Here is a 25,140-nt window from a genome sequence, read left to right as displayed (position 1 = left end):
GTTGTCAGCAGTTCAGAGATGTTTTCTGGTTGTTTTAGCTTTAATACTCTATATTGCCAAAAGTATTGCCAAGAGTTCAGGTGTTCAATCCCTTCATGGCCACAGGTGTGTAAAGCTCCTGCAGACGCTTCTACACACATTAGTGAGAGAACCGTGATCGGTGGCCACAGTGGCGCAAAAAAGTGGGTATGTTTATTTTTATGTTTGTTATTAGCCTATTTTTAATGAAAATACAACAACAATAAAATAGTACAGTAAAAAACGAGCGTATATTAAACTTTTGTTAAAAAAACGAATAAGACGGATGACATAAAATAGCTATACCCGAATAAATAAATGAGTGAGCAGCTCATCTAATCCTTACATCACCAAGTGCAATGCAAAGCGTGCGATGCAGTGGGGTAAAGTGCGCCGCCACTGGACTCTAGAGCAGTGAGACGTGTTCTCTGAGTGACCAATCACGCTTCTCTGTCTGACAATCCCATGGACGAGTCTGGGTTTGGCGGTTGCCAGGAGAACGGGACTTGCCTGACTGCATTGTGCCAAGTGTAAAGTTTGGTGGAGGGGGGATTATGGTGTGGGGTTGTTTTTCAGGGGTTGCCCCCTTAGTTCCAGTGAAAGGAACTCTTAATGCGTCACCAAGACATTTTGGGCAATTTCATGCTCCCAACTTTGTGGGAACAGTTTGGGGACGGCCCCTTCCTGTCCTGCATGTGAAGGAAGGCGTTACAACACTTTCCAATAATCAGAGTAAGGATGTAATCGCTGTTAGACGTTTATTTGGTGCAGATGCTGATATTGATATGAAAATCTGATGCTTGTAGTGTAAATCAATGAGGTCTTTATAACAGGACAGCAGACACTGGCATAAAATACATATAAATATCAATATCTGCCCAATGGTATGTCTTAGTAGATGATATTTAAATGCTTAGTTTTATGATCTGTAGTTTATAATGCAATGATGATTGACAGATGAACTAATAAACCTGATGATCATATTTCATGCTAAATAATAAATGATGTTGGATGATCAAGTAAAGCTGCTTCAGTCCAGCTGAAATATTACTAACAATATCACAGACTTTTACTGGATAAACTATCAATCAGAGACCGTTTTCATCATTTACAGGCCTTCGCGTATCAAATATCTTCTATAGCTCCTAAAACTTTCCGCTCGTGAGTTTATTTCCCAGTGTGTCCGTGAGGAAGGATTTGAGGATTTGATGTGTGAAGAGGGTCTTATAACCTATTTCCTCTCTAATTAAACCTTCATCTCTCCTGGATAACGGGCCGCCGCTGACGGCTATAATCCAGAGACTGTGTGTGTGTGTGTGTGTGTGTGAGAGAGAGAGAGTATGTGAGAGAATGTGTGTGTGTGTGTGTGAGAGAGAGAGAGTATGTGAGAGAATGTGTGTGTGTGTGTGTGTGAGAGAGAGTATGTGAGAGAATGTGTGTGTGTGTGTGTGTGTGTGTGAGAGAGAGAGAGTATGTGAGAGAATGTGTGTGTGTGTGTGTGTGTGTGAGAGAGAGTATGTGAGAGAATGTGTGTGTGTGTGTGTGTGTGAGAGAGAGAGAGAGTATGTGAGAGTGTGTGTGTGTGTGTGAGTGAGAGTGAGAGTATGTGAGTGTGTGTGTGTGTGTGTGTGTGTGTGTGAGAGAGAGAGTATGTGAGAGAATGTGTGTGTGTGTGTGTGTGTGTGTGTGTGTGTGTGTGTGTGTGTGTGTGTGTGTGTGTGTGTGTGTGTGTGTGTGTGTGTGTGTGTGTGTGAGAGAGAGAGTATGTGAGAGTGTGTGTGTGTGTGTGTGTGTGTGTGTGTGTGAGAGAGAGAGAGAGTATGTGAGAGAATGTGTGTGTGCGTGTGTGTGTGTGTGTGTGAGAGTATGTGAGAGAATGTGTGTGTGTGAGAGAGAGAGTATGTGAGAGAATGTGTGTGTGCATGTGTGTGTGTGTGTGTGTGTGTGTGTGTATGTGTGAGTGAGAATATGTGAGAATATTTGTGTATGTGTGTGTGTGTGTGTGTGTGAGTGAGAGTATATGAGAGAATGTGTGTGCGTGTGTGTGTATGTGTGAGTGAAAGTATGTGAGAGAATGTGTGTGCGTGTGTGTGTGTGTGTGTATGTGTGAGTGAGAGTATGTGAGAGAGTGTGTGTGTGTATGTGTGAGTTAGAGTGTGTGAGAGAATGTGTGCGTGTGTGAATGTGTGTGCGTGTGTATGAGAGTATGTGAGAGAAAGTGTGTGTGTGTGTGTGTATGTATGTGTGAGTGAGAGTATGTGAGAGAATGTGTGTGTGTGCGTGTGTGTTTGTGTGTATGTGTGAGTGAGAGTATGTGAGAGAATATGTGTGTGTGTGTGTGTGTGTGTGTGTATGAGAGTATGTGAGAGAGTGTGTGTGTGTGTTTGTGTGTATGTGTGAGTGAGAGTATGTGAGAGAATGTGTGTGTGTGTGTGTGTGTGTGTGTGTGTGTGTGTGTGTATGTGTGAGTGAGAGTATGTTTGTGTGTGTGAGAGAGTATGTGAGAGTGTGTGTGTGTGTGTGTGTGTGTGTGTGTGTATGTGTGAGTGAGAGTATGTTTGTGTGTGTGAGAGAGTATGTGAGAGAATATGTGTGCGTGTGTGTGTGTGTGTGTGTGTGTGTATGTGTGAGTGAGAGTATGTGAGAGTGTGTGTGTGTGAGAGTATGTGAGAGAATGTGTGTGTGTGTGTGTGTATGTGTGAAAGAGAGTATGTGAGAAAATGTGTGTGTGTGTACGCATTTAATCTGCCATGAAATTTTAATTAACACCAGTGTGACCCTTATCTGCTGATACAGCCCCGAAAAACGAAGGTGTGACTGAAAATAAAGGACGAGTAAGGGTTAGTGGGAAAGAGCGGCCGCTCATAAATATCTCATAACTCATTAATCAGGTGTGCGGGTTTCCTCTCGGCTGGCCGATGGATGAGGTCTGGAAAAACGGGAACACAAAGTGAGGTCGGAGCAGAAAACGCAGGGTTGTTGCCAAGGAGACGAGCGGGCGAAGGGTTTAACGCGAGGAGATTCCTGAGGGTCTTCAGGGGTTTTGGTTTTCCTGAACGCAGAGCTTTTAGACATGATCCGCTCAAGCGTCCGGGACGGATTCAGGAAACATTCTTTACATTCAAATTCTTCCTAAATGTAAGATTTTCCTCATTTTAGATAATGAGCGCCAGCAGGGCCTGAAATTAACTTTTTTGACCACCAGCCACTGTGACTTTTTACCAGCCACTCTTTTTTTTCTCCTCGACATTAAACCTTAATCGTCCCTTGGGCTCCAGCTGACCCCACTGGACTTTTCCTCCATTTTTAAAAAGTGTTCCCTTTCGTTCAGTCACTACGACGTACGTTAGTGACTAACGAATGGGGGTTTCGCTTAGAAGCCAATCATCTTCTTCGTATTCAACAGCGCCCAATGGCAGTGCCAATGCCATGGGCTTGCGGAATTTGCATGCGTAACTCCGCCCCACCTCGTGGGTATATCAGGAAGTACGCTGGCAACATCGCATTATGTTTTTGCTTTGGAGCCAAGAGGATCTCTTCACTCCTACCTGATCTGATCTGATCGGGCGTGCCAGCATTGCCCGAGTCAGATCCAGAGCTGACAGCCATGTTGTCTCGGGCAGCCGCGAGCTTAGGGATCGAGTGGAACCCTCCACCCTGTCCCGAACGCTCAAGGCTCGACGATTGGTTTTTGGGGGCTCGCGCTGACACCCGTCAGTCCTTGCCCTCAATACCTTTCTTTCCCGAGCTGCATGAGGAACTCACGCGGTCCTGGAAGTCCCCGTTGTCTTCCCGCGACCGTTCGGTGGCTTCCTCCGCCTTCTCCGTCCTCGATGGGGCGGCAGCTAAAGGGTACACTGGGATCCCTCCAGTTGAACGTTCTGTTGCGATGCAACTGTGTCCTCAGAGCGCTTCAACCTGGCGTGGTGATCCTAAGCACCCCTCCAAAGCCTGTCGGTTCACATCAACCTTGGTGTCGAAATCGCACAGAGCCGCGGGGCAGGCTGCCGCTTCGCTGCATGCCAAGGCGATCCTTCAGGTCTACCAGGCCAGGATCCTCAAGGACATGCACGAGGGTGGAGTTGATCCGGGGCTCTTAAATGAGCTGCGTGCCGCCACCGACCTCGCTCTCCGGGCGACGAAGGTGACCGCACGCTCCCTGGGTCAAGTGATGTCCACAAATGTGGTCCAGGAGCGTCACCTGTGGCTGAACCTGGCCGATATGCGGGACACCGAGCGGACCCGGTTCCACGATGCCCCCATATCCCAGGCCGGCCTCTTCGGCGGGGCGGTTGAGGACTTCGCCCAACAGTTCTCAATCGCCCAGAAGCAGACTGAGGCAATCAAACATGTACTGCCCCGGCGGCCAGCTGCTGCCTCCACCCAGCCGCCGGCACAGTCGCCTCAGTCTGCTCCACGCCGAGGACGCCCTCCTAAGGCTCCCGCCCCTCCCACCCGGTCCAAGCAGCAGCCTTCACCCGGGCCGGGTCGCGGAGGAAGCCGTAGGAAGGCGTCCAAGTCCCCTCAGGCCGCCCCGCGCCCCGCTAAACGCCAGGCCAAGCGGCGCTCCTGAGACGGACGGCTCAGGGATGGGAAATTCTTTCGAGGAGATGGTAGCAGGACCACTCCTTCCCCCGGTGGAGGGCCGGGGGAGAATCCTTTGTTCAGCTGCTGGCCCCCGGGTCAGCAGCACCCTATGTTGGTCAAAGAAAGAATTAACACTCCCATCCCTGAGCCCACAGAGTCCGGTGATGACGGTGCGCGCCACCCACGGGTCCCGCCACTCGCATCCCACTCTGTCGCCAGCCTCCTGGCAGAGCAGACCCCAGTGGAACGTGCGTCCTTCCCTGGTCTCCTCTGTCAGGACGCAGCTGTCAACCGTGCCCCCGCACCGGGACGCCCCACAGCCTCCCATGTCCGGGCCGGTGACGCTGCATCGCTGCAAGCCCACACCGGGTACGTCTGTACACCGTATGACCCCGCTGGTGCAGTTTCTGGATGTCTGGCTTCAGCTTCCAGGGCTGTCCCGCTGGGTCGAGCGGACCGTCAGGCGCGGCTACGCGATTCAGTTCGCGCAGGTTCCTCCCTGCTTCCGGGGAGTCCGTTCCACCATGATCGGGGCCAACGCCCCCGTCATGCGAGCGGAGATTGCCACCCTACTGGCGAAGGGTGCGATCGAACCTGTCCCTCCAGCCGAGATGAATTGCGGGTTTTACAGCCCGTACTTCATTGTACCCAAAAAGACCGGTGGGCTACGGCCAATCCTGGACCTGCGCGTCTTGAACCGTTACCTTCACCGTTTTCCGTTCAAGATGTTGACAGCGAAACGCCTTTTCGAATGCGTTCGTCCACACGATTGGTTTGCAGCGATCGACCTGAAGGACGCCTACTTCCATGTCTCCATTTTGCCTCGACACAGACCGTTCCTACGGTTTGCTTTCGAGGGGCGGGCATATCAGTATGCGGTTCTACCATTCGGGCTATCTCTGTCCCCTCGCGTCTTTACGAAGATTGCCGAGGCAGCCCTTGAGCCCCTTCGGCAGCACGGGGTCCGCATCCTGAACTACCTTGACGACTGGCTCATACTGGGTCCCTCTCGAGAGCAGGTTTGCGGACACAGAGATTTGGTGCTCCATCACCTAGCCCGTCTGGGCCTTCGGGTCAACTGGGAGAAGAGCAAACTTTGCCCCGCGCAGAGGATCTCTTTTCTCGGTATGGATATCGACTCGGTCGCCATGTGCGCGCAGCTTTCGAGCGAGCGCGCGCAGTCTCTGCTGACTTCCCTTCGACAACTCGAGGGCAAGAGTGCGGTTCCACTGAAACACTTTCAGAGGCTCCTGGGGCATATGGCATCTGCAGCCGCGGTAACGCCGCTCGGATTGCTTCATATGAGACCGCTTCAGCACTGGCTACGCGATCGAGTCCCGAGATGGGCATGGCGGTCTGGCACGCTCCGGGTCCCAGTGACCCGGGCCTGCTTACAGACACTCACCCCGTGGTCGAACCTCAAGTTTCTACGGACCGGAGTGTCCTTAGAACGAGCTTCCCGGCATGTTGTTGTGACAACAGATGCATCATCCACGGGCTGGGGTGCCATGTGCAATGGACAAGCAGCCGCGGGCTCCTGGACAGGACCCCAGCGCCTTCTGCATGTCAATTGCCTCGAGTTACTGGCTGTACGGTTCGCCCTGCACCGCTTCCGAGCGTTGCTGAAGGGTCAACATGTGCTAGTCAGGACAGACAACACGGCCGTAGTAGCGTACATCAACCACCAGGGCGGTCTACGCTCCCACCGTATGTCTCAACTCGCCGGCCATCTCGTTTTGTGGAGTCAGAAGCGCCTGAGGTCCCTTCGTGCTGTCCACATCCCTGGAGACCTGAACTGTGCAGCCGACGAGCTCTCACGGTTTCAGCCTCTCCCCGGAGAATGGAGACTCCACCCCCAGACGATCCAGCTGATATGGGAACGGTTCGGCGACGCACAGGTAGATCTGTTTGCCTCCCAGGACTCTTCCCATTGCTCCCTGTATTATTCCCTGACCGAGGGCACCCTCGGCACGGATGCACTGGCGCACAGCTGGCCGTCAGGGCTACGCAAGTATGCGTTTCCCCCAGTGAGCCTTCTTGCACGGGTACTGTGCAAGATCAGGGAGGACAAGGAGCAGGTCGTCTTGGTCGCCCCGCTTTGGCACGGCCAGACCTGGTTCCCAGAACTCTTACTCCTTGCGACAGCCCCTCCCTGGCCTATTCCTCTGAGACCGGACCTCCTTACTCAGAGACGGGGCACCTTTTGGCACCCGCGTCCAGCGTTCTGGAAGCTCCACGTGTGGCTTCTGGACGGGACACGGTAGGTTTGAGTAGCCTTCCACCTGCGGTGGTCGCTACCATCACTTCCGCTAGAGCTGAGTCTACACGACGTCTCTACGCGTTGAAGTGGAACCTCTTCGTCACATGGTGCTCTTCCCGCCAAGAAGACCCCTGGAAATGCCCGATCGGGTCCGTGCTATCGTTTCTCCAGGAGGGGGTGGAGCGAAGGCTGTCTCCCTCCACCCTTAAAGTGTACGTGGCCGCAATATCTGCCTACCACGATCTCCTGGGAGACAAAAAGGTAAGTCAGCACGACCTGATCATCAGGTTCCTGAGGGGGGCGAGGAGACTGAATCCTCCTCGCTCTCCTCTCGTTCCCTCTTGGGACCTCTCAGTAGTCTTAAGTGCTCTGCAGAGGCCTCCCTTTGAGCCTTTGCGGTCGGCCGAGATTAAGTTCTTGTCTATGAAGACGGCTCTGCTGACCGCATTGGCCTCGCTTAAGAGGGTCGGGGACCTGCAAGCATTTTCGGTTGACGAAGCGTGCCTTGAGTTCGGGCCGGCTAACTCTCACGTGATCCTGAGACCCCGGCCCGGATATGTGCCCAAGGTTCCTACCACTCCGTTCCGAGATCAGGTGGTGAACCTGCAAGCGCTGCCTTTGGAGGAGGCAGACCCAGCCATGGCATTGCTCTGTCCAGTACGCGCTCTCCGCGCCTACGTAGACATGACGCAGTGTTTCAGGACCTCAGACCAGCTCTTTGTCTGTTATGGTGGAGAGCGGAAGGGAAGCGCTCTCTCAAAGCAGAGGTTGTCTCACTGGATAGTGGACACCATTGTTTTGGCATACCAGCAGCAAGGCCGACCATGTCCCCTTGGTGTGAGGGCACACTCCACCCGGAGTGTGGCCTCCTCTTGGGCTCTAGCGCATGGCGCCTCGCTAACAGACATCTGCAGAGCTGCAGGCTGGGCGACACCCAATACATTCGCCAGATTCTACAATCTCCGAGTGGAGCCAGTGTCCGACTATGTACTCGCCCCTACGGGTGGCCGGTAATGGGCCAGGCTCAGGTGTCTTCGCTTGCTCGCCATTCCACTCCCAGGACTGGATACGTGCGATATTTTCCTCAGGTGAGCTCCCCGAGAGCCCTGAGCTCCTCCAGCACTGCTTACGCCGACATCAGTTCAGTCTGCCCTTTCGAGCCCAGACCCTCATGTCCGGCCAGGTGCCCCGTGTGCATGGTTCCCCTCCGGCGACCCCCACACGAGTATTCCCACCGTAAGCCTCCTCACTGAGCAGGTGTCTTTCCCTTGGCAAGTCCCTGCCACCCCTAGGGTTAAAAATCCACCTTCGGCTGGTACCCTAGAGATCTTCCATATGCAACCCTCAGCGGGTCATATGTGTATTCTCTAAGTCCTCCCTACGGTAGGCATCTTGGCATTCCCTCACTGGGATATGCTTCCCAGTGTACCTTGGTATTCCTGTGATAAGTGGGAGTCCTACGGCCTTAAGTGGCAGGTCTCACACTTACGCAGGGCACTGGATGACAGTTGAGTGGCGTTGTTGAATAGGATCCCCCATTCGTTAGTCACTAACGTACGTCGTAGTGACTGAACAAAAGGGAACGTCTCGGTTACGTATGTAACCCTCATTCCCTGAGGAGGAAACGGAGACGTACGTTTCCTTAGCCACGTCAGCTGTGCTGCCTGGAACGCGGAGTTCAGTCTTGGCTCCTGCAGCAGTAACATAATGCGATGTTGCCAGCGTACTTCCTGATATACCCACGAGGTGGGGCGGAGTTACGCATGTAAATTCCGCATGCCCATGGCATTGGCACTGCCATTGGGCGCTGTTGAATACGAAGAAGATGATTGGCTTCTAAGCGAAACCCCCATTCGTTAGTCACTAACGTACGTCTCCGTTCCCTCCTCAGGGAACGAGGGTTACATACGTAACCGAGACGTTCCCTTCATCTCAGGGCCATGAGACTCTGTGACTTTTCCTAAATAATCTATCTAAACATGCACAAAAAATCTGGGCTTGATTTTGTTGTTCTAAAGGTGTGTAAATTTTTTTTTACTGTTTAAGTCCCTCGGGGTCATATTGACCCCCACATTGAAAATGAATGGGAAAGTGTAAAAAATAATTTTTTTTCCCTTTTTTTGTCAAAAAAAATTAACTAAATCCAGTATAAATCTGAAAATTTCCACATTTATATCAAGTTCTGGTCCTAGAGCATAAACACAAAGTAGAACAAACTTTCTATCTCATACACACATACGTACACACACACACACACACACACACACACACACACACACAAACACACACATGTGTGTGACTGCAACAGAGAGTATTTTTTATTAAAATTGGCAAATAAAATAAACAAAACTGGCATAAATCTGAAAGATTTTCATACATAAATGAAGTACTAATACTAGAGCACAAATGCAATATGGAACAAGCATGTTCACTCACACACACACACACACACACACACACACACACACACACACACACACACACACACACACACACACACACACACACACACACAGGTGTCTAGAGCATTTTCTTTGGATTTTGGCAATGAATGGGAAAATGTAAAAAATGCTTTTTTTTTCACTTTGTAAAAAAAATCAACTAAATCCAGTATTAATCTGAAAATGTCTACATTTATATCAAGATCTGGTCCTAGAGCATAAACACAAAGTGGAACAAACGTTCTGTCTCATACACACACACACACACACACACAAACACACACATGTGTGTGACTGCAACAGAGAGCATTTTTATAGAAACTGGCAAATAAAATCAACAATACTGGCATAAATCTGAAAAAATTGCATACATAAATGAAGGACAAATACTAGAGCACAAATGCAACATGGAACAATCATGAGAAAGAGAGGGAAAAGGGCAAATAAAAGAAAGATGAAAGGCAGCTTAACTTCTGCATAACTTCCCTCTGGAGCTCTAGTGGATAATGTGGTCATTGCACTCTCTTTCTCTCTTTAACTATAATTCCTAAAGTTTTTCCACAAACCTACAGATGGCGGTATTCTATCCCTAACACATAGAGCAATGTCCAAAAACTATTTATATTTATTTAAGATCATTATTATCATTATATTTTTTCATATTTTTTTTTTAATTTGCCAATTTATGACATAGTTAAGTACTTGTGCAGTAAATAGGTAAAAAACTACCAAATACCCACAAAAACACAGCATAAATGTATAGTTGAGAAGTAAATAAAAAAAATTATATATAGTTTTCCATGTAAAAAAATTATATTTCCTTATGCAATCGCTCTGTAAAAGTTTGTGGTCTACTGACCCCAAGGGACTCAAACGTAAACCCTACTTGAGGGACGATTAAGGGTTAAGCCTGTCCGGATTTTTTTGTGTGTGTTGTTGTAAATATAATTTATTCTGAAGAAATATTCTCAACAGTGTTCAATCAGCTTTGACATATTTAAATCTGCATGTCTTTGATATTTTGACCTTCTATAAAGGGCATTTTTTCCCCTAATCTTATTAAATATAGGCTGTGCTTCAGCTTTCAGTTTATATTCTTAAATTTGATCTATAAATTAAATTAGAATAATAAGACACTGTAGGGCTGTTACCAATAAAATGAAATAATTTACACTGAAAAATTACAACTGCATTAAAAAATGTAAAAAAAATACATGAATGTTTAAACATGGAAGTAAACCGCCAGTAGGGGGCAGCAGGTGACCGTTTTAATGAGTGAGTCATTGAGTCGATTCGTTCAAACGGCTGATTCATTCAAGAATGAGGCAGTCGTTTATGAACAGGTCATTGAATCTTTGATACAAACGATTCATTCAAACACTGAATCATTCAGTAACATTGATTTCTCCTCGAGAGGCTGCGCAAGAGTCAACAGCGCAACATTGTTACTTTCATCCTAGAATGAATAGAAGGTTAAAAAGAACAGCATTTCTCTGAAATAGAAAGCTTTCAAAAAATCCTTGTACACAACTGTTTTCAACACTGATAATCATAAATGTTTGTTAAGCATCAAATCCTCATATTAGAATGATTTCTGAAGGATCATGTGACACTGTAGACTGGAGTAATGATGATAAATTCAGCTTTGATCACAGGAATAAATTCAATTTGACTATATATTCACATAGAAAACAGCTGTTTTACATTATAATAATATTTCAAAATATTACTGAATTTACTGTATTTTTGATTAAATAAATGCATCCTTGGTGAGCAGAAGAAACTTTTTTTAAAACAAGAAATGTTGATTTCTTTCAAACAATAAATAGAGCTTTTATTTTGGCGGAAATAAAATTTTAAAAGTTTTGGCACCGATTTTTTTCTCGCACTTTGGACTGTGAACCCTGGCTATTAACAAGCGAATAGTGTCCGGCCGATGGCACCGCGAGCTTTTGCAGCGCTGTCAGAATCAATCCGTGCATAATATAGTAGAAAACCTAACATTTTGCTGTTTATTTAGTAATTCTTTAAGGCCATTTCATGATTTCAATCATCATAAAATAACATACAGCAAAAAAAGTCATTTAATGTGCTCTTGGGGGCCCCTGGTGGCCAAGGGGCCCTAAGCAGCCGCTTAGTTCGCTGAAAGGGTTAGTTCACCCAAAAATGAAAATTCTGTCATTAATTCCTCACCCTCATGTCGTTCGACACCCGTCAGACCTCCGTTCATCTTCAGACACAAATGAAGATATTTTAGTGTAAATCTGATGCTCTGAAAGGCCTCCATTGGCTCAATGGCACTTTACACTCTCAAGACCCTTAAAAGACACTAAAGACGTCGTTACAAAGTCCATCTCACTACAGTGGTTCTACAATAACTTTATAAAGCGACGAGAATAGTTTTTGTGCGCAAAAAAAAACTAAATAACGACTTATATTGTGATGACCAATTTCAAAACAAGGCATCATGAAGCTTCGAAGCGTTATGAATCAGTGAGTCGATTCAGCGGTTTGAATCGCCAAAGTCACATGATTTCAGCAGTTTGACACACGATCCGAATCATGAATCGACTCACTGATTCATAACGCTTCGAAGCTTCATGATGCCTTGTTTTGAAATTGGTCATCACAATATAAGTCGTTATTCAGGGTTTTTTTGCGCACAAAAACTATTCTCGCCGATTCATAAAGTTATTGTAGAACCACTGTAGTGAGATGGACTTTGTATCGACGTCTTTAGTGTCTTTTAAGGGTCTTGAGAGTGAACCGTGCCATTGAGCCAATGGAGGCCTTTCAGAGCATCAGATTTACACTAAAATATCTTCATTTGTGTCTGAAGATGAACGGAGGTCTGACGGGTGTCCAACGACATGAGGGTGAGCAATTAATGACAGAATTTTCATTTTTGGGTGAACTAACCCTTTAAGTATTTAAACGTTCGCCGGTTCCCGCCTCCTTCTTCCCATAACAACAAACTTAGTTACAGCTTCTTAAAGGGATAGTTCACCCAAAAATAACCCCATGATCTACTCTCCCTCAACTCATCCTAGGTGTGTATGACATTCTTCGTTCAGACGAACACAATCAGAGTTATATTAAAAACATCCTGGCTCTTCCCAGCTTTATAATGGCAGTGAATGTGGCTCTGTTTTTGAAGTGCAGGCCTCTCATTATGGTTCTGCTGTGTCTGTAGGTTATGGTTTCGTGGACTTCGACTGTCCGGCGGCGGCGCAGAAGGCCGTTCTGTCTCTGAAGGCCAGCGGTGTGCAGGCGCAGATGGCAAAGGTAAGACATCTTCATCCCTTCATCATCCTGTTCGTCTTCTGCTCATTCAAACAGACATTGTGTTTGGATGAAGACATTTGTCATGCAGCAACACCAAGGTCACGGGTTCGATTCCCAGGGAATGAGTCAACTATATATTCATGATTAGTATAATGGTATACTTTTTATTTTATATATAGTATAACATGAACGCTAAGGGTGTAATGATATATTGTAGGGCTGTCAAAAGATTAATCGCGATTAATCGCATCCAAAATAAAAGTTTGTGTTTACATAATATATGTGTGTGTACTCTGTTAATTATTATTTATATATAAATACACACACAAGCATGTATATATTTAAGAAAAAAATATTATTTTTATATATAAAACATTATATATATTATAGATTATATAAATGTATATACAGTATATACATGCAAATATTTCTTAAATATATACATGAATGTGTGTGTATTTATATATAAATAATAATTAACAGAGTACACACACATATATTATGTAAACACAAACTTTTATTTTGGATGCGATTAATCGCGATTAATCTTTTGACAGCCCTATTATATTGGTAAACGACATATCAGTGTTAATTTCGTTGACGAATAATTTTCGTCACAATTTTCATCAACAACCTTTTTTCAATGATGAAAACGAGACGATAATTAAATAAAAACTAGTGTTGGATGACAAAAACTATGAGGAAAATCAACTGTCATTTTCGTCAACAAATAAAAACGAGCCGAAAATGTTAGTGAGGGTCGATTAGAGAAGAGATCCTCCAGAGCGGCTCACAATCAATCAATAACACACATTTATGCCAGGCAATTGTTTATGAACTAATGCTGATGAATAATGACAATGTTTACTTTACGATATTTATATAGTAATGTGTTTTAGACGGTTGTAACAATGCATATTTTATCTCCTGAACTTGAATGAGCTCCTGCAACTGCAATAGTAAAGCACATTTCAAAATAAGAGTCCCGGTGTATTTCCAGCTGGTTTATAATTAAAAGTCACGCATTATATATTCGTTTTTGCTTACACAATAAACTGTTTTTAATTTCATTCCCATTTAATTCATAGTCAGGAGGAAAGACCAGTATTTGACACATATTAAATAAAGTATTAGGGTTATAATAGTTCACTAAAACCATTAAAAAAAATCTTCGTTACTTGAAATTAAATAAATGTTAACTGAATTTAAAAAAAATAAATAAACAAACTTATTTGAAGCTTTAGCTTAACATGATATACTAACTAAAACAGAAATACAAAGTTATAAAAACTATATGGATGTTTTTAAAAACAAACAAAAAAGTGAATTGAGCTCTTTCGTGTATTTTTAATGTCAAAAACAAAATGATGTCAAAATGTCAGTTCAAGTGACAGTCGGTTATGTAATACTTAAATGCTTAATGTATTACAATTGAACTAAACTCATTAGATTTTGTAGATTTAGTCAACTAAAATCTTATGATATTTAAAACTTGACTAAAACTAAAAACAATTCAGGTGACTAAAATATGACTAAAACTAAATGGCGTTTTAGTCAAAAGACTATGACTAAAACTAAATCAAAATATGCTGTCAAAATTAACACTGCGACATATCGCGAAATAAAAATGTGACGTTATGTATCGTTGATGGAAACGATATGATTGGCGATATAGAGCTGTTTTATCCAAGGCTCTTGCTGTAGTCGGCCTGTTTATAATCCACCCAAACACAAATATACAAATATACAAATATACCACAAATGTAAACCATCATGTCGCTTTTCATTTAACTTCCAAACACAAATGAAGATATTCTTTATGAAACCTGAGGGCTTTCTGTCCCTCCATTTAAAGTCCATTCCTCTCAAACTTAAAAGATCCAATAAATGTCACAAAGCCATCGTAAAAGAACTAATCGAGTATCTAATCCCAACCCAAGTCTTCTGAAGAGACACGATGGCTTTATATGATGGACATATTTAACACGACGCGCATACTGTAGTAAACACGGACGTTCAAATGATTGCGTGACGCGCGAAAACAACACAAGAGTGAGTAAATGAAGAGTTAAAATTCTTGGATGTGCTAAACATTTACAGTTTGAGAGGCCATTTTGAGACTTGAAATTAGAGCTGTGAGGGATTGCATTGATCATCTGAAGCGCAAACATTATTTAAATCACATTTAGTTTTAATAGTGTGATTATTCAAAGCCTTTTAGATGGTTTATTATTATATGTATAGTGCATTAATAGCGGGAGAGGCGGGGGGAAATTTTACGTAGTTTCAGTGACGTTATTACATTAAACGACTATTTATAATGTTGATTATGATGTAAAATAATGCAATGGGGGAATATTTGTGTGTCCTGATAATAATACACTAATAATAATAATAATAATATTTTAATAATAATAAAAAAGTGAAAAAAAAATACTCTTTATTTTGGCTTAAAATATCAGGATACACATCGTATCGTTGTATCGTTACACCCCTAAAGAACGCGGTGTCGCGTAAGTGTAAAATACTTATTTTAGTATCACTGAAATACTGTCATAGTTTTTATTAATATTTTGAATGTTTTTATTTATATATTTCTAATTTTAATTTTAGTAATAATAGTTGTGTTTGCATTTTTATTACTTATTTTTTATTTGTTTATAGTTTTTTTCAGTTTTAGTTATTTTATTACACGTTAAGCTGATAGAAAATGAGAAATTTTGCTTTGGCTACTAGATAAAAATACGTTTTTTAATATTTGATTTGTTTTCATCATAATGTTGTTCAAGATTCAAGATTCAAGAGTTTTATTTGTCACATACACAGTTATATACACAATATACAACTGGCAGTGAAATGTAAACAGGTCCGCTCCATGGACAGTGCAAATAACAGTTACAAGAAATTAAATAGAAATAGAATAAAATTAGAATAAAAAGTATTAACATAAGTAGAATTATAAATAAATCAAGTAAAAGATAAAAATAGGAAATAAGATAAAGATAAAAATAAAAATATAAAAAATATGTGGATATGATAAGTGAGATAAACTGTAGACTTAAAAATAAGTGGTTAACATAAAATATATAATATGTATATATAAAGAAGTATAATGTGCAAGGTTTATTACAGGTTGTTACGCAGTAACAATAGGGACGTAAAGTGCAGTGCAATTGCAGTATGTGGATGTTAATGTTAAAAGACTGTATGTTTATGTGTGTGCGGGGGTGAAGTGAGTCACGTGACTGAGTTCAGGAGTCTGATGGCCTGGGGGAAGAAGCTCCTCCTGAGTCTTTCAGTCTTTGCCATCAGGCTACGGAAGCGTTTACCAGATGGCAGCAGGGTGAAGTGAGAGTTTGCAGGGTGATTAATGTCTCTGATGATTTTAGTAGCTCTACCTCTGCAGCGTTTGGTGTAGATGTCCTGCAGAGACGGGAGAGCTGAGCCTGAGATGCGCTCGGATAAGCGCACCACTCTTTGCAGGGCTTTGCCATCGTGACTGGTGCTGTTCCCGTACCACGCTGTGATGCACTGAGTCAGGACACTTTCTATCGCCCCTCGATAGAAAGTTTTCAGGATGGCTGGTGAAACCCTGAATTTCCTCAGCTGGCGCAGGTGGTACAGTCTTTGCCTGGCTTTTTTCACCTGTGTCTGGATGTGTGTAGTCCAGGTCAGATCCTCGGAGATGTTCACACCCAGGTATTTGAAGCTGCTCACTCTCTCTACCGGTGTCCCGCTGATCATGAGAGGGGAGTATGACCGATGCTGTCTCTTCCTGAAGTCCACAATCAGTTCTTTGGTCTTGTTAACATTCAGAGAGAGACAGTTGTCCTGGCACCATGATGTCAGTTGCTCCACTTCGTCCAAGTATGCCGTCTCATTGTTGTTGGAGATGAGACCCAGGACAACAGTATCATCAGCAAACTTGATGATGGAGGTGGAGCTGTGTGTGTTCAGTGAACTCGTATGTTTTCTACTAGTTTTGTCTCTCGAATGCTTAAAGTCAGCTAGTCTTTGCTAGTCTTTTCTTCTCTATTGTGCCGTATATCTGAGGGAAATGCTTCTCAAACAAGAACAAATGTAGGCGGGGCTTGAGTGTGTCTGTGGGGAATTGATTGGATGGTGGTGGTTTGCTATTGGTGGATCTCATGTGAGTGACAGGTTGCCCCGCCCTCGTCATCAGAGAAGAGATTAAGTTATTCTAATTCAAGATTATTAACACAATAACACAGATAAATCATTTAGAATAAACGCATAAGAAAAAAATCGCCCATTTTGGTTTCATGGTGACTTTTATATTCATGGGAAATGCTTTCTGTCTCTCCTCCTTTGTGAGTTTAATCAAATCTGCACTTCCTCTCTCTCTCCTCTCTCTCTCTCTCCTCTCTCTCTCTCTCTCTCTCTCTCTCTCTCTCTCTCTCTCTCTCTCTCTCTCTCTCTCTCTCTCTCTCTCTCTCTCTCTCTCTCTCTCTCTCTCTCTCTCTCTCTCTCTCTCTCTCTCTCTCTCTCTCTCTCTCTCCTCTCTCTCTCTCTCTCTCTCTCTCTCTCTCTCTCTCTCTCTCTCACTCTCTCGTTACTGTTTGACAGTCGCGTCGGGTGTTAATTAGCTGGTCTAACAGATTCTCTGCTCTGTTTCTCAGACACACACACACACACACACACACACACACACAGAGTCAGGTGATGCGTCTCTAAACTAATCTCTCGTTTTCTCACAGTGTCTCTTTACTGTCAGGACTCGAGCTTCTCATCAGATGCAGAGAGCTTTAGTTTGTAATGTATGTGACAGGTCACACAGTCCCTGCAGCTCCTAAAAACTTGTTCAGTTTGATTAAGGTCATAAAATAAATATGAATTTAAACGACATATTACAAGTCTCAAATCTCAAAATTGGGGATGGACAAACTGGAAATTATTACTATATACTTCAGAAGTCTAAGGAAATAAATGTATATTTCAAAGTAAATATGCTTTCTATAGGTTTGCGGGTTCAGCAGCTCAATGAATACCCCACATTATGCCCAGCGATTGCTTATGATTTATTGTTGATGAATTATGACCATGTTTACATTATAGTGTTCATATTGTAATATGATGTAGATGGATGTAAGAAGCACATTTTCTCTCCCTCATCTGTTTGAATGAGCAGCTGAAAGTAGTAACGCATAGACATTTCAAAATAAGAGTCCTGTCTCGTTTATAATGAAAGGTCTTATGTGATGCACAAAATCTGAATTTATCAGTCAACCTCTAATTAGTTTATTAGTACACAAACATGATTTATTCAAATATTTTTTTTTTTTTTTGGTTGAATGATTAATAAAGTAACATAATCTACAATACATGATTTATTTATAGGTTTTGTTCTGTTGGGACATACAGTAATTTTATTTGTGCAATGTTTTAGGAAAAAAGGGCATGTTATTGACTTTTCAAGAATTTTGTTGGCGTTCTTCTTCTTCTTTTTCTTCGTCTTCCACGATTGAGTCTATCGCCGCCCATAGAAACTCTTGCTGGAAAGTTGTGAAATTTGGCACACTGATAGAGGACAGTCTGAACTGTCATTATATCAAATTTTGGAGTCTCTAACTCAATCCCTCTAGCGCCACCACCTGTCCAAAGTTGCACTTACGTTTGCGCTAATAACTTTTGAACCATAAGGGCTAGAAACAAAATAGCTTTTTTTATGGACAGAAAGTTATGTTATTGAGGTCGATTCATCCAACTGCGCAAACTAATTTTACATAGCGCTTACAACCTTATGTCTATTTTTGCATCTCCGCAACGCGTTATATTCTGACCAAACTGTAGGCTACATATCATCACAAGCATGACCTGAGGCGACATGCTGCGTTTGCTTATAACTTTTGAACGGTTCCCCCAAAAATCATAACAATGGTCTTGTTAGATGTCGAATGATATCTGATTTTTCTGTATCGGCCATTTTGGGCGTCAGCCATTTTGAATTTTGTAGTAAAATGCTGTATTTCATGAACACATTAGTGTGTAGTGTTGCGAAACTCTGTATGGATCATCGGTTGGTTTACAAATTTGTACCTTTTCACATTTTTACTCTTTTAGTTTTACATTTTGTCAAGGGCTTGTTTACATTTATTCTTTATAGTACACTACTGAAGGCCAACGATGCAAGTAAAATTAAATGTTTTTAAGTAAAAATGATTGTGATAAATTAGTCGATAGATTAATCGACATAAAAATAGTCGTTAGTGGCAGCCCTAGTAAAACCAAATATTCACATGCTTATTTTCACGGGAGTCATATCCCTAGATCCCGAGCCCAATGATACCAAACATGCTAGGTTTCACCTCATAGTTTGTGCAACGTTGTGATTTGGCGTTTTAAACAACTTTCGCAAATATCTTCAAAGTTTTGAGAGTAAGTGGCAAAAAAATGCAATCAAAGTCGGTGTGGGTCATTTTTTATGTGCTCATAAATACAAATGTCTATAACTCCTAAACGAAATGAGATATTTTCACCATATTTGAGACCCTTATGTATGGGCGCACTCTGAGGACACAAAAACTGGAGGGACTGTGCCATTTGGTGGCACTATAATTAAACAAAACTTGAACTTGGCTCTATAAAACTCAATATATTTATGGGTTTTTGATTCAAATTGTTTCCAAACTCATTTGTGCAGTTGGTCTGCTGCCTCCTTGTTTGCTTCTGTTGTGCTTGGCCCCGATAATTACTGCTTGCAGCTTTATTTATTATTATTATTTTTATTTTTAAGCAAGAAAATAGCAGTCTGCATTTCTCCTCGTCTCTAGCTGGCTTCCTAACCTAGCTGTCAAATAAACCTCTGCGCTGTACATTACGGAAATTGCTGGCTCTTTGAAGAATTGCTTTTGTTTTGACGAAATGTAAATGTAGATTTGATTTAAAAAGCTCTGCACAAACCCTGTATTGCGTGTGAGACGATTCTGAGAGAGTGTTTCTGACCTCAAACTGTGATTGAGCTGTAATTAGATCAGCGAGGCAGGGGAACCCAATCCCATAATGCATCTCTCTCCTCTGCTACCCACAACTCCCTGTCGTTGCCCTTCAAAACGTACCGTCTCTTCCAGAACTGAGCCAGATGGCATCAGTGGAAACGCAGAGGTGGAGAAAGTTATTAATTTTGATAAAATATCATTTCTTTTTAATTCTTAGATTGGCTTGCTCTGATGCATCGTTCACAATTCGTTCACGAGTCGGTATTGCTCTCATGTCAGCTTGAATAATGATATTTCAGTTTTGTCGGTTCACTAATCATATGATAATGAGATGCTAATCAAGTGTAAATTTCCTCTCTCACCTGAAATGGCAGGAAGATCCGCTGCTCATTAGGCGTGTTTTCCTTAGGAATTTGTATCCACACTTTTCCCATGATGCTTTGTGTGAATTATGCATCATCAAGCACACTGGAAACAATTAGGAAGTGGCGTGAGCTACTGAACCATCAGCATACATGTGTGTGTACTATGGTATTTTTTTATGTGGGTTATATTTGCATATTGATGTTTATGATAATGAACTTGTTTTTTAGAGCAAATGTATTCTGCCTGTTGTTCACATGTACTGAACAAACCTCTAGAGGATGCACACAAACATATATTATAATTGTATTCATAAACACACACACACTTGTTTAGGGGATGAGTGGGCGGAGTTATACCCGGCTCGAAAAGATGCTGTATATTAGCTGCTAAATTTGATTTGAAACTTCGCAACCGTTAAAAAGTACGCTCTATATAGTATGAAAGTGTGTAGTATGTGTACTACATCCGCCATTTTGTCATGGTCATGTGACCTACGCCGTCGGTGCCATTCTCCCGTGGCATCATGGGATAGTTGGTCATCCGAGTACTTTTTGCCTATGAAGTCGTACACTACTCGGCTCACTAGTTGTTTCCATACTATATAGTATGGAAGTAGGCATATTTGGACACAGCGATGGTTTGTTACTTGAAATAAAACAAACTTTATCTGAAATAAAATATGAAAAGACAAGTTGTATAAACTTCACTGATCACGCTAATGGTGACTTCTCTGTTTCACATAAAATAGAATCCACATGTCTCTTAAAGCTACACTATGTAACTTTTTCGTCCACTAGAGGTCGCCTGTTCAAAACAAAGGCGTAGTTTGATGACGCCACGTTTGAGCGCAGAATCTCGGGACATGTGGTCTTCACCTCACAGCCGGTGGAAAACAGTCAGGATAGGACTCGGGCAGAAATCATGTTCATGGATGCGATTATTAACATTACTGTAGTATGAAGCAGAGCAGGACCGAGTGTTGTGGAGCTGAGCAAGGCCGCAGGAGCGATTGAAGAGCGGGACTGTTATTATGGCATAGTCGCTGGCGGGACTTTTATTATGACACAGTTGCCGGCGGCACTTCCTCTTCTCCAGTGCTGATGTGAGGTAACGCAGCTCTGTTTATCGTATTAAATATATCTGAGTGTGTTGAAAAGGAAGTTATGACGTTCGCTCGGCGGCTGCTATGACACTTGTTCACAATGCAGGGAGAGTAAAGTGTTTCACTGAATAAAACCGGAGACCGAGGGTGACGCAGATATGACGCAATCGACAGGCGACTCCCTCAAACGCATAGCTCACACGTCCCGGCTCCTTGGTTAAAATAGCAATTTTCTCACGATTTACAAATTGTTGAAAACATTTGGGATATTCTAAGTACTCAACTGAACAAAATATATAACACTGGCCTAGTGATTTCTGGATGTTTTACTGCAAAAATCCTACATAGTTCACCTTTAAATCTGATAATACAAATATTTATGTATATGTAATGTTTATGTCACCATGCTTTGACCAAAAACGAGTGCATCATTAGTAGGGGTGTATATGACAGCACCTGTATATATATATATATATATATATATTAGGGGTGTAACGGTACACAAAACTTGAAGTCACGGTTCGGTGCGGATTCGGTACAGCAGTTTTACAAAATTGCTTTTTATTAATTTTTATTCAACAGTGGTTTAATGAAAAAAAAATGTGTCTGTCCTTAAATGAATTCAGTTATAACTAGGGCCGTCAATCGATTAAAAATTGTAATCTAATTAATTACATACTCTGTTAATAATTAATCTAAATTAATCGCACACATAATTTTTGCTGTGAAAAGCATTTTAAATATTTCAATTCAAATGAATCAATGAATAATCAGCATTAGTGGCATTAAAGTTCAAAAACTCTTTTAATATTATTTTCACTGTTCAAATATTGGCCATAACAATAAACAATATGACCTAATATGCTTTTAAAAATATTTTTTTTCACTGTACATACAATCAGGGCTTGACATTAACTTTTTTGCTCACCACCCACTGTGGCTAGTGGTTTTCCAAAGTTACTAGCCACTCTTGGAAATGTCATTTTATATGATTAAAGTTGAATTTGACATGCTTAAATGACTTTATTTTGAGTAATTTTACTTTCAAACTTTCAATGCAGAGTGACCACCCAAATCAAGACTACATCAGCTGGTATGTGCAGGTGGGCAATATGGCTAATATGAGAAATTGAATGTAGGCTAAATAAAAGAACAAAGAAGCAAATTACAAAAACAAAAAAATATACGGATACAGTAGGTTTATTTAATATGTATACATTTATGTAACGCCTGTAGTTGTTTGATTAACATTAATGACAGACAGGTATTCATTTGGGCTGCTGAATGCATGGACGTTGTAACGAGTAGGAATATAGTGCGGCCCCTTTAAGAGTGCGCGCTCCCTGTTGAGAATGAGTATCAATAGTTCAAGTGTGCAGTGTCGTGGAATATACGCTACGCAGTTTTTCGCGTGCATATGATACGCACTTTATGGCGTGTATATGACACGCTCTTGGGTAGGATAGTGGACATTGCAGGACATTGCAGACGACTTTATTTTTATCAGCACTTCCATCAGGCTGTTTTTATATAGGCTACGTAAATGTTCCAATCAATGATCCAGGCAGCGCGTTCTCGTCTCCCTCCTTCATTTTACAGCTCAGGGTCAAAGTCCAATACAGAATGGATTAATCTGCGTTATTTTTCCTCAGATTAATTAATCGAAATGAGCGCGTTATTTTGACAGCCCTAGTTATAACTAAAAGTTTCTTAAAGATAATGCTGTAAACTATATATGGAGCCCTTACCTACATATTGCGATTAAAGATCAACAACAGAGCACAAACTATTAGCCTAAATTCAGTTGCTATTTATTTTTAGATATAAAAATCAACACTCATAAGCTTCACATAAGGCAGTTTTTGCATTAACTTCTAAATCAAATTATTATTATTATTCGTTGTTGAAATAGAATCATTTAGTGGCTGTAATTTTCATGACAGGTTTATTTAAACATACATTAAATAAACAAGAACTCACTAACAGGCTAGTATACTCTTAGAAGAAAAGGTTCTATCAGGCGCTACGTATTTGGAACCCCTAAAAGGTTCTATATAAAAGCCTTTAGGGTTCTTTGTAACCGGGAAAAAGGTTCTATATGGAACCTTTTAGGGGTTCATTCATTATCATTTGTTTTGTCCTTTTCCGGATTAAATATTTCCTATATTGACAAACATCAACCACCTAAAATATAAAAATGTAATTCACATAAAAAAGTCACCCATGAATACTGAAAAAAACACACCCAAAGTGCATAGAACTAGTCATTTATTTATATTAACAAAAATAATTATTACAGAAAGAATGCTACTGTAATTTCAAGTATTCAAGGCTTTAAATGTACAAATCAACATTAAAACATCAACCATTTAAAAAATATCTCATAAATAATGAAAATAGAGTTTCACCTACATCTACATATTACAAAATAAGAAATAAAATGTACAAAATTACATTAATCTATCACTAAATAATGCAAATTTACAGATTCATCTAAGTTCCCATCAGTGTTAGAACAACATCAAGTCCCTCAAAACGACAAATCCATATTAATTTAACAATTCACAATGAAAATATACAGATATAGAAGTATTAAAAATCTACAAAATCATATTAATACCTCTCATAAAGAATGTGAATACATAGATTAAAATTCAGATCAGCATTTCAAAACATCAAGTACTTCAAATCTACAAATTTACATTAATATCACTCATAAAGAATTGTAATTACAGATTCAAATTCAGATCAGCATTTCAGAATAACATCAATCGCCTCGTATTTACAAATTTACATTAGCACTATTCATGACATATCAAAGTATCATGATAATTGATTGTACATTTTGAGCACTGGGACAGAGTTTTTTTTGGCTGCTGGAGAGTTTAAACATGTAGTGCTCAACAAAATGAATCGTGCGAGTGCTTGGGGTATTCCACACTGAATACTATAGTATATAATGAGGCTAATATAATGAATATATATTAGTGAAAGAGTTCATCTCTCTAGTGAACTCACAGCTGTGGACACTGAATGACTTCTGAGGTAAACGTGATTCTACATGACATTGTTTATAAGCTGTTTTATTGTCTTTTTGCCATTGAAACACTGATGGAGCGATTACACAACATATGATACATTTCAGTAAGTTGTAATGTATCCTCAACATAACTTAAGAGATATGAATTTATGTTTATTCTTTAGGAAGAGATGATCGCGTTGACTCGCGCGCAGAGGTGGGTAGAGTAGCCAAAATCTGTACTCAAGTAAAAGTACAAGTACTTACGGAAATATTTACTCAAGTAAAAGTAAAAGTAGCAATCGTAATATTTACTTGAGTAAGAGTAAAAAAGTATTTGATGAGAAAACTACTCAAGTAGTTAGTTACTAGTTACTTTCAATCTGATTGATAAGAAGCGAAAACCCTACTTGGAGAGCTTTCACACACCTCTCTGTAACACTTTACAATAAGGTTATATTAGATAACATTAGTTAATGTATTATAAGATGAACTAACCATGAACAACACCTCTGTTCAGCATTAGTTAATATTTGTCAACGTTAGTTCATAAAAATCCAGCTGTTCATGGTTTATTCATGTTAGTTCACAGTGCATTGACTAATGTTAACAATATTTGAATAATGCATTAGTAAATGTTTAAATTAACATAAAGATAAATAAGTGCTTTATAAGTGCAGTTCATTATTAGTTCATGTTAACTAATGTAAGCTAATGAACCTTATATATGTGTGTGTGTGTGTGTGTGTGTGTGTGTGTGTGTGTGTGTGTGTGTGTGTGTGTGTGTGTGTGTGTGTGTGTGTGTGTGTGTGTGTGTGTGTGTGTGTGTGTGTGTGTGTGTGTGTGTGTGTGTGTGTGTGTGTGTGTGCTCTTCTTAAAACATACTTTGTTCTTATATTTTTATAGGCTATTCTTTAGGTAGGAATAAAATACAATACCGTTTTTAATTGTATGCATTTTCTACACTTCAGACAGGTGTCTGTCCGGATTTGTGTATAAATGCAAGACGTCACATTAGGCTGTTCAATTTGTTTCGTTTTGTGAAGAAAAGGATATGTAAATGTGAAGATGTAAACGTTTGTTCGTGGACGTGTATTGTTTGGAGG

General features: G+C 41.5%; 1 protein-coding gene across 1 annotated transcript in view; it reads left to right on the top strand.

The window, feature by feature from the left end:
- LOC307133979 (RNA-binding motif, single-stranded-interacting protein 3-like) overlaps window positions 1-25,140 on the top strand; it is a 69,304-nt gene that overhangs the window by 9,881 nt on the left and 34,283 nt on the right. Inside the window, exon 4 of the mRNA XM_079829391.1 lies at window positions 12,500-12,591. Coding sequence (XP_079685517.1) covers window positions 12,500-12,591 — 92 coding nt within the window. The remainder of the gene's footprint in view (window positions 1-12,499; window positions 12,592-25,140) is intronic.

This window comes from Gobio gobio (genome assembly GCF_949357685.1).
Source record: "Gobio gobio genome assembly, chromosome: 11".
In the NCBI taxonomy this organism is placed as follows: Eukaryota; Metazoa; Chordata; class Actinopteri; order Cypriniformes; family Gobionidae; genus Gobio; species Gobio gobio.
This window is presented reverse-complemented; position numbering and strand designations above follow the sequence as displayed.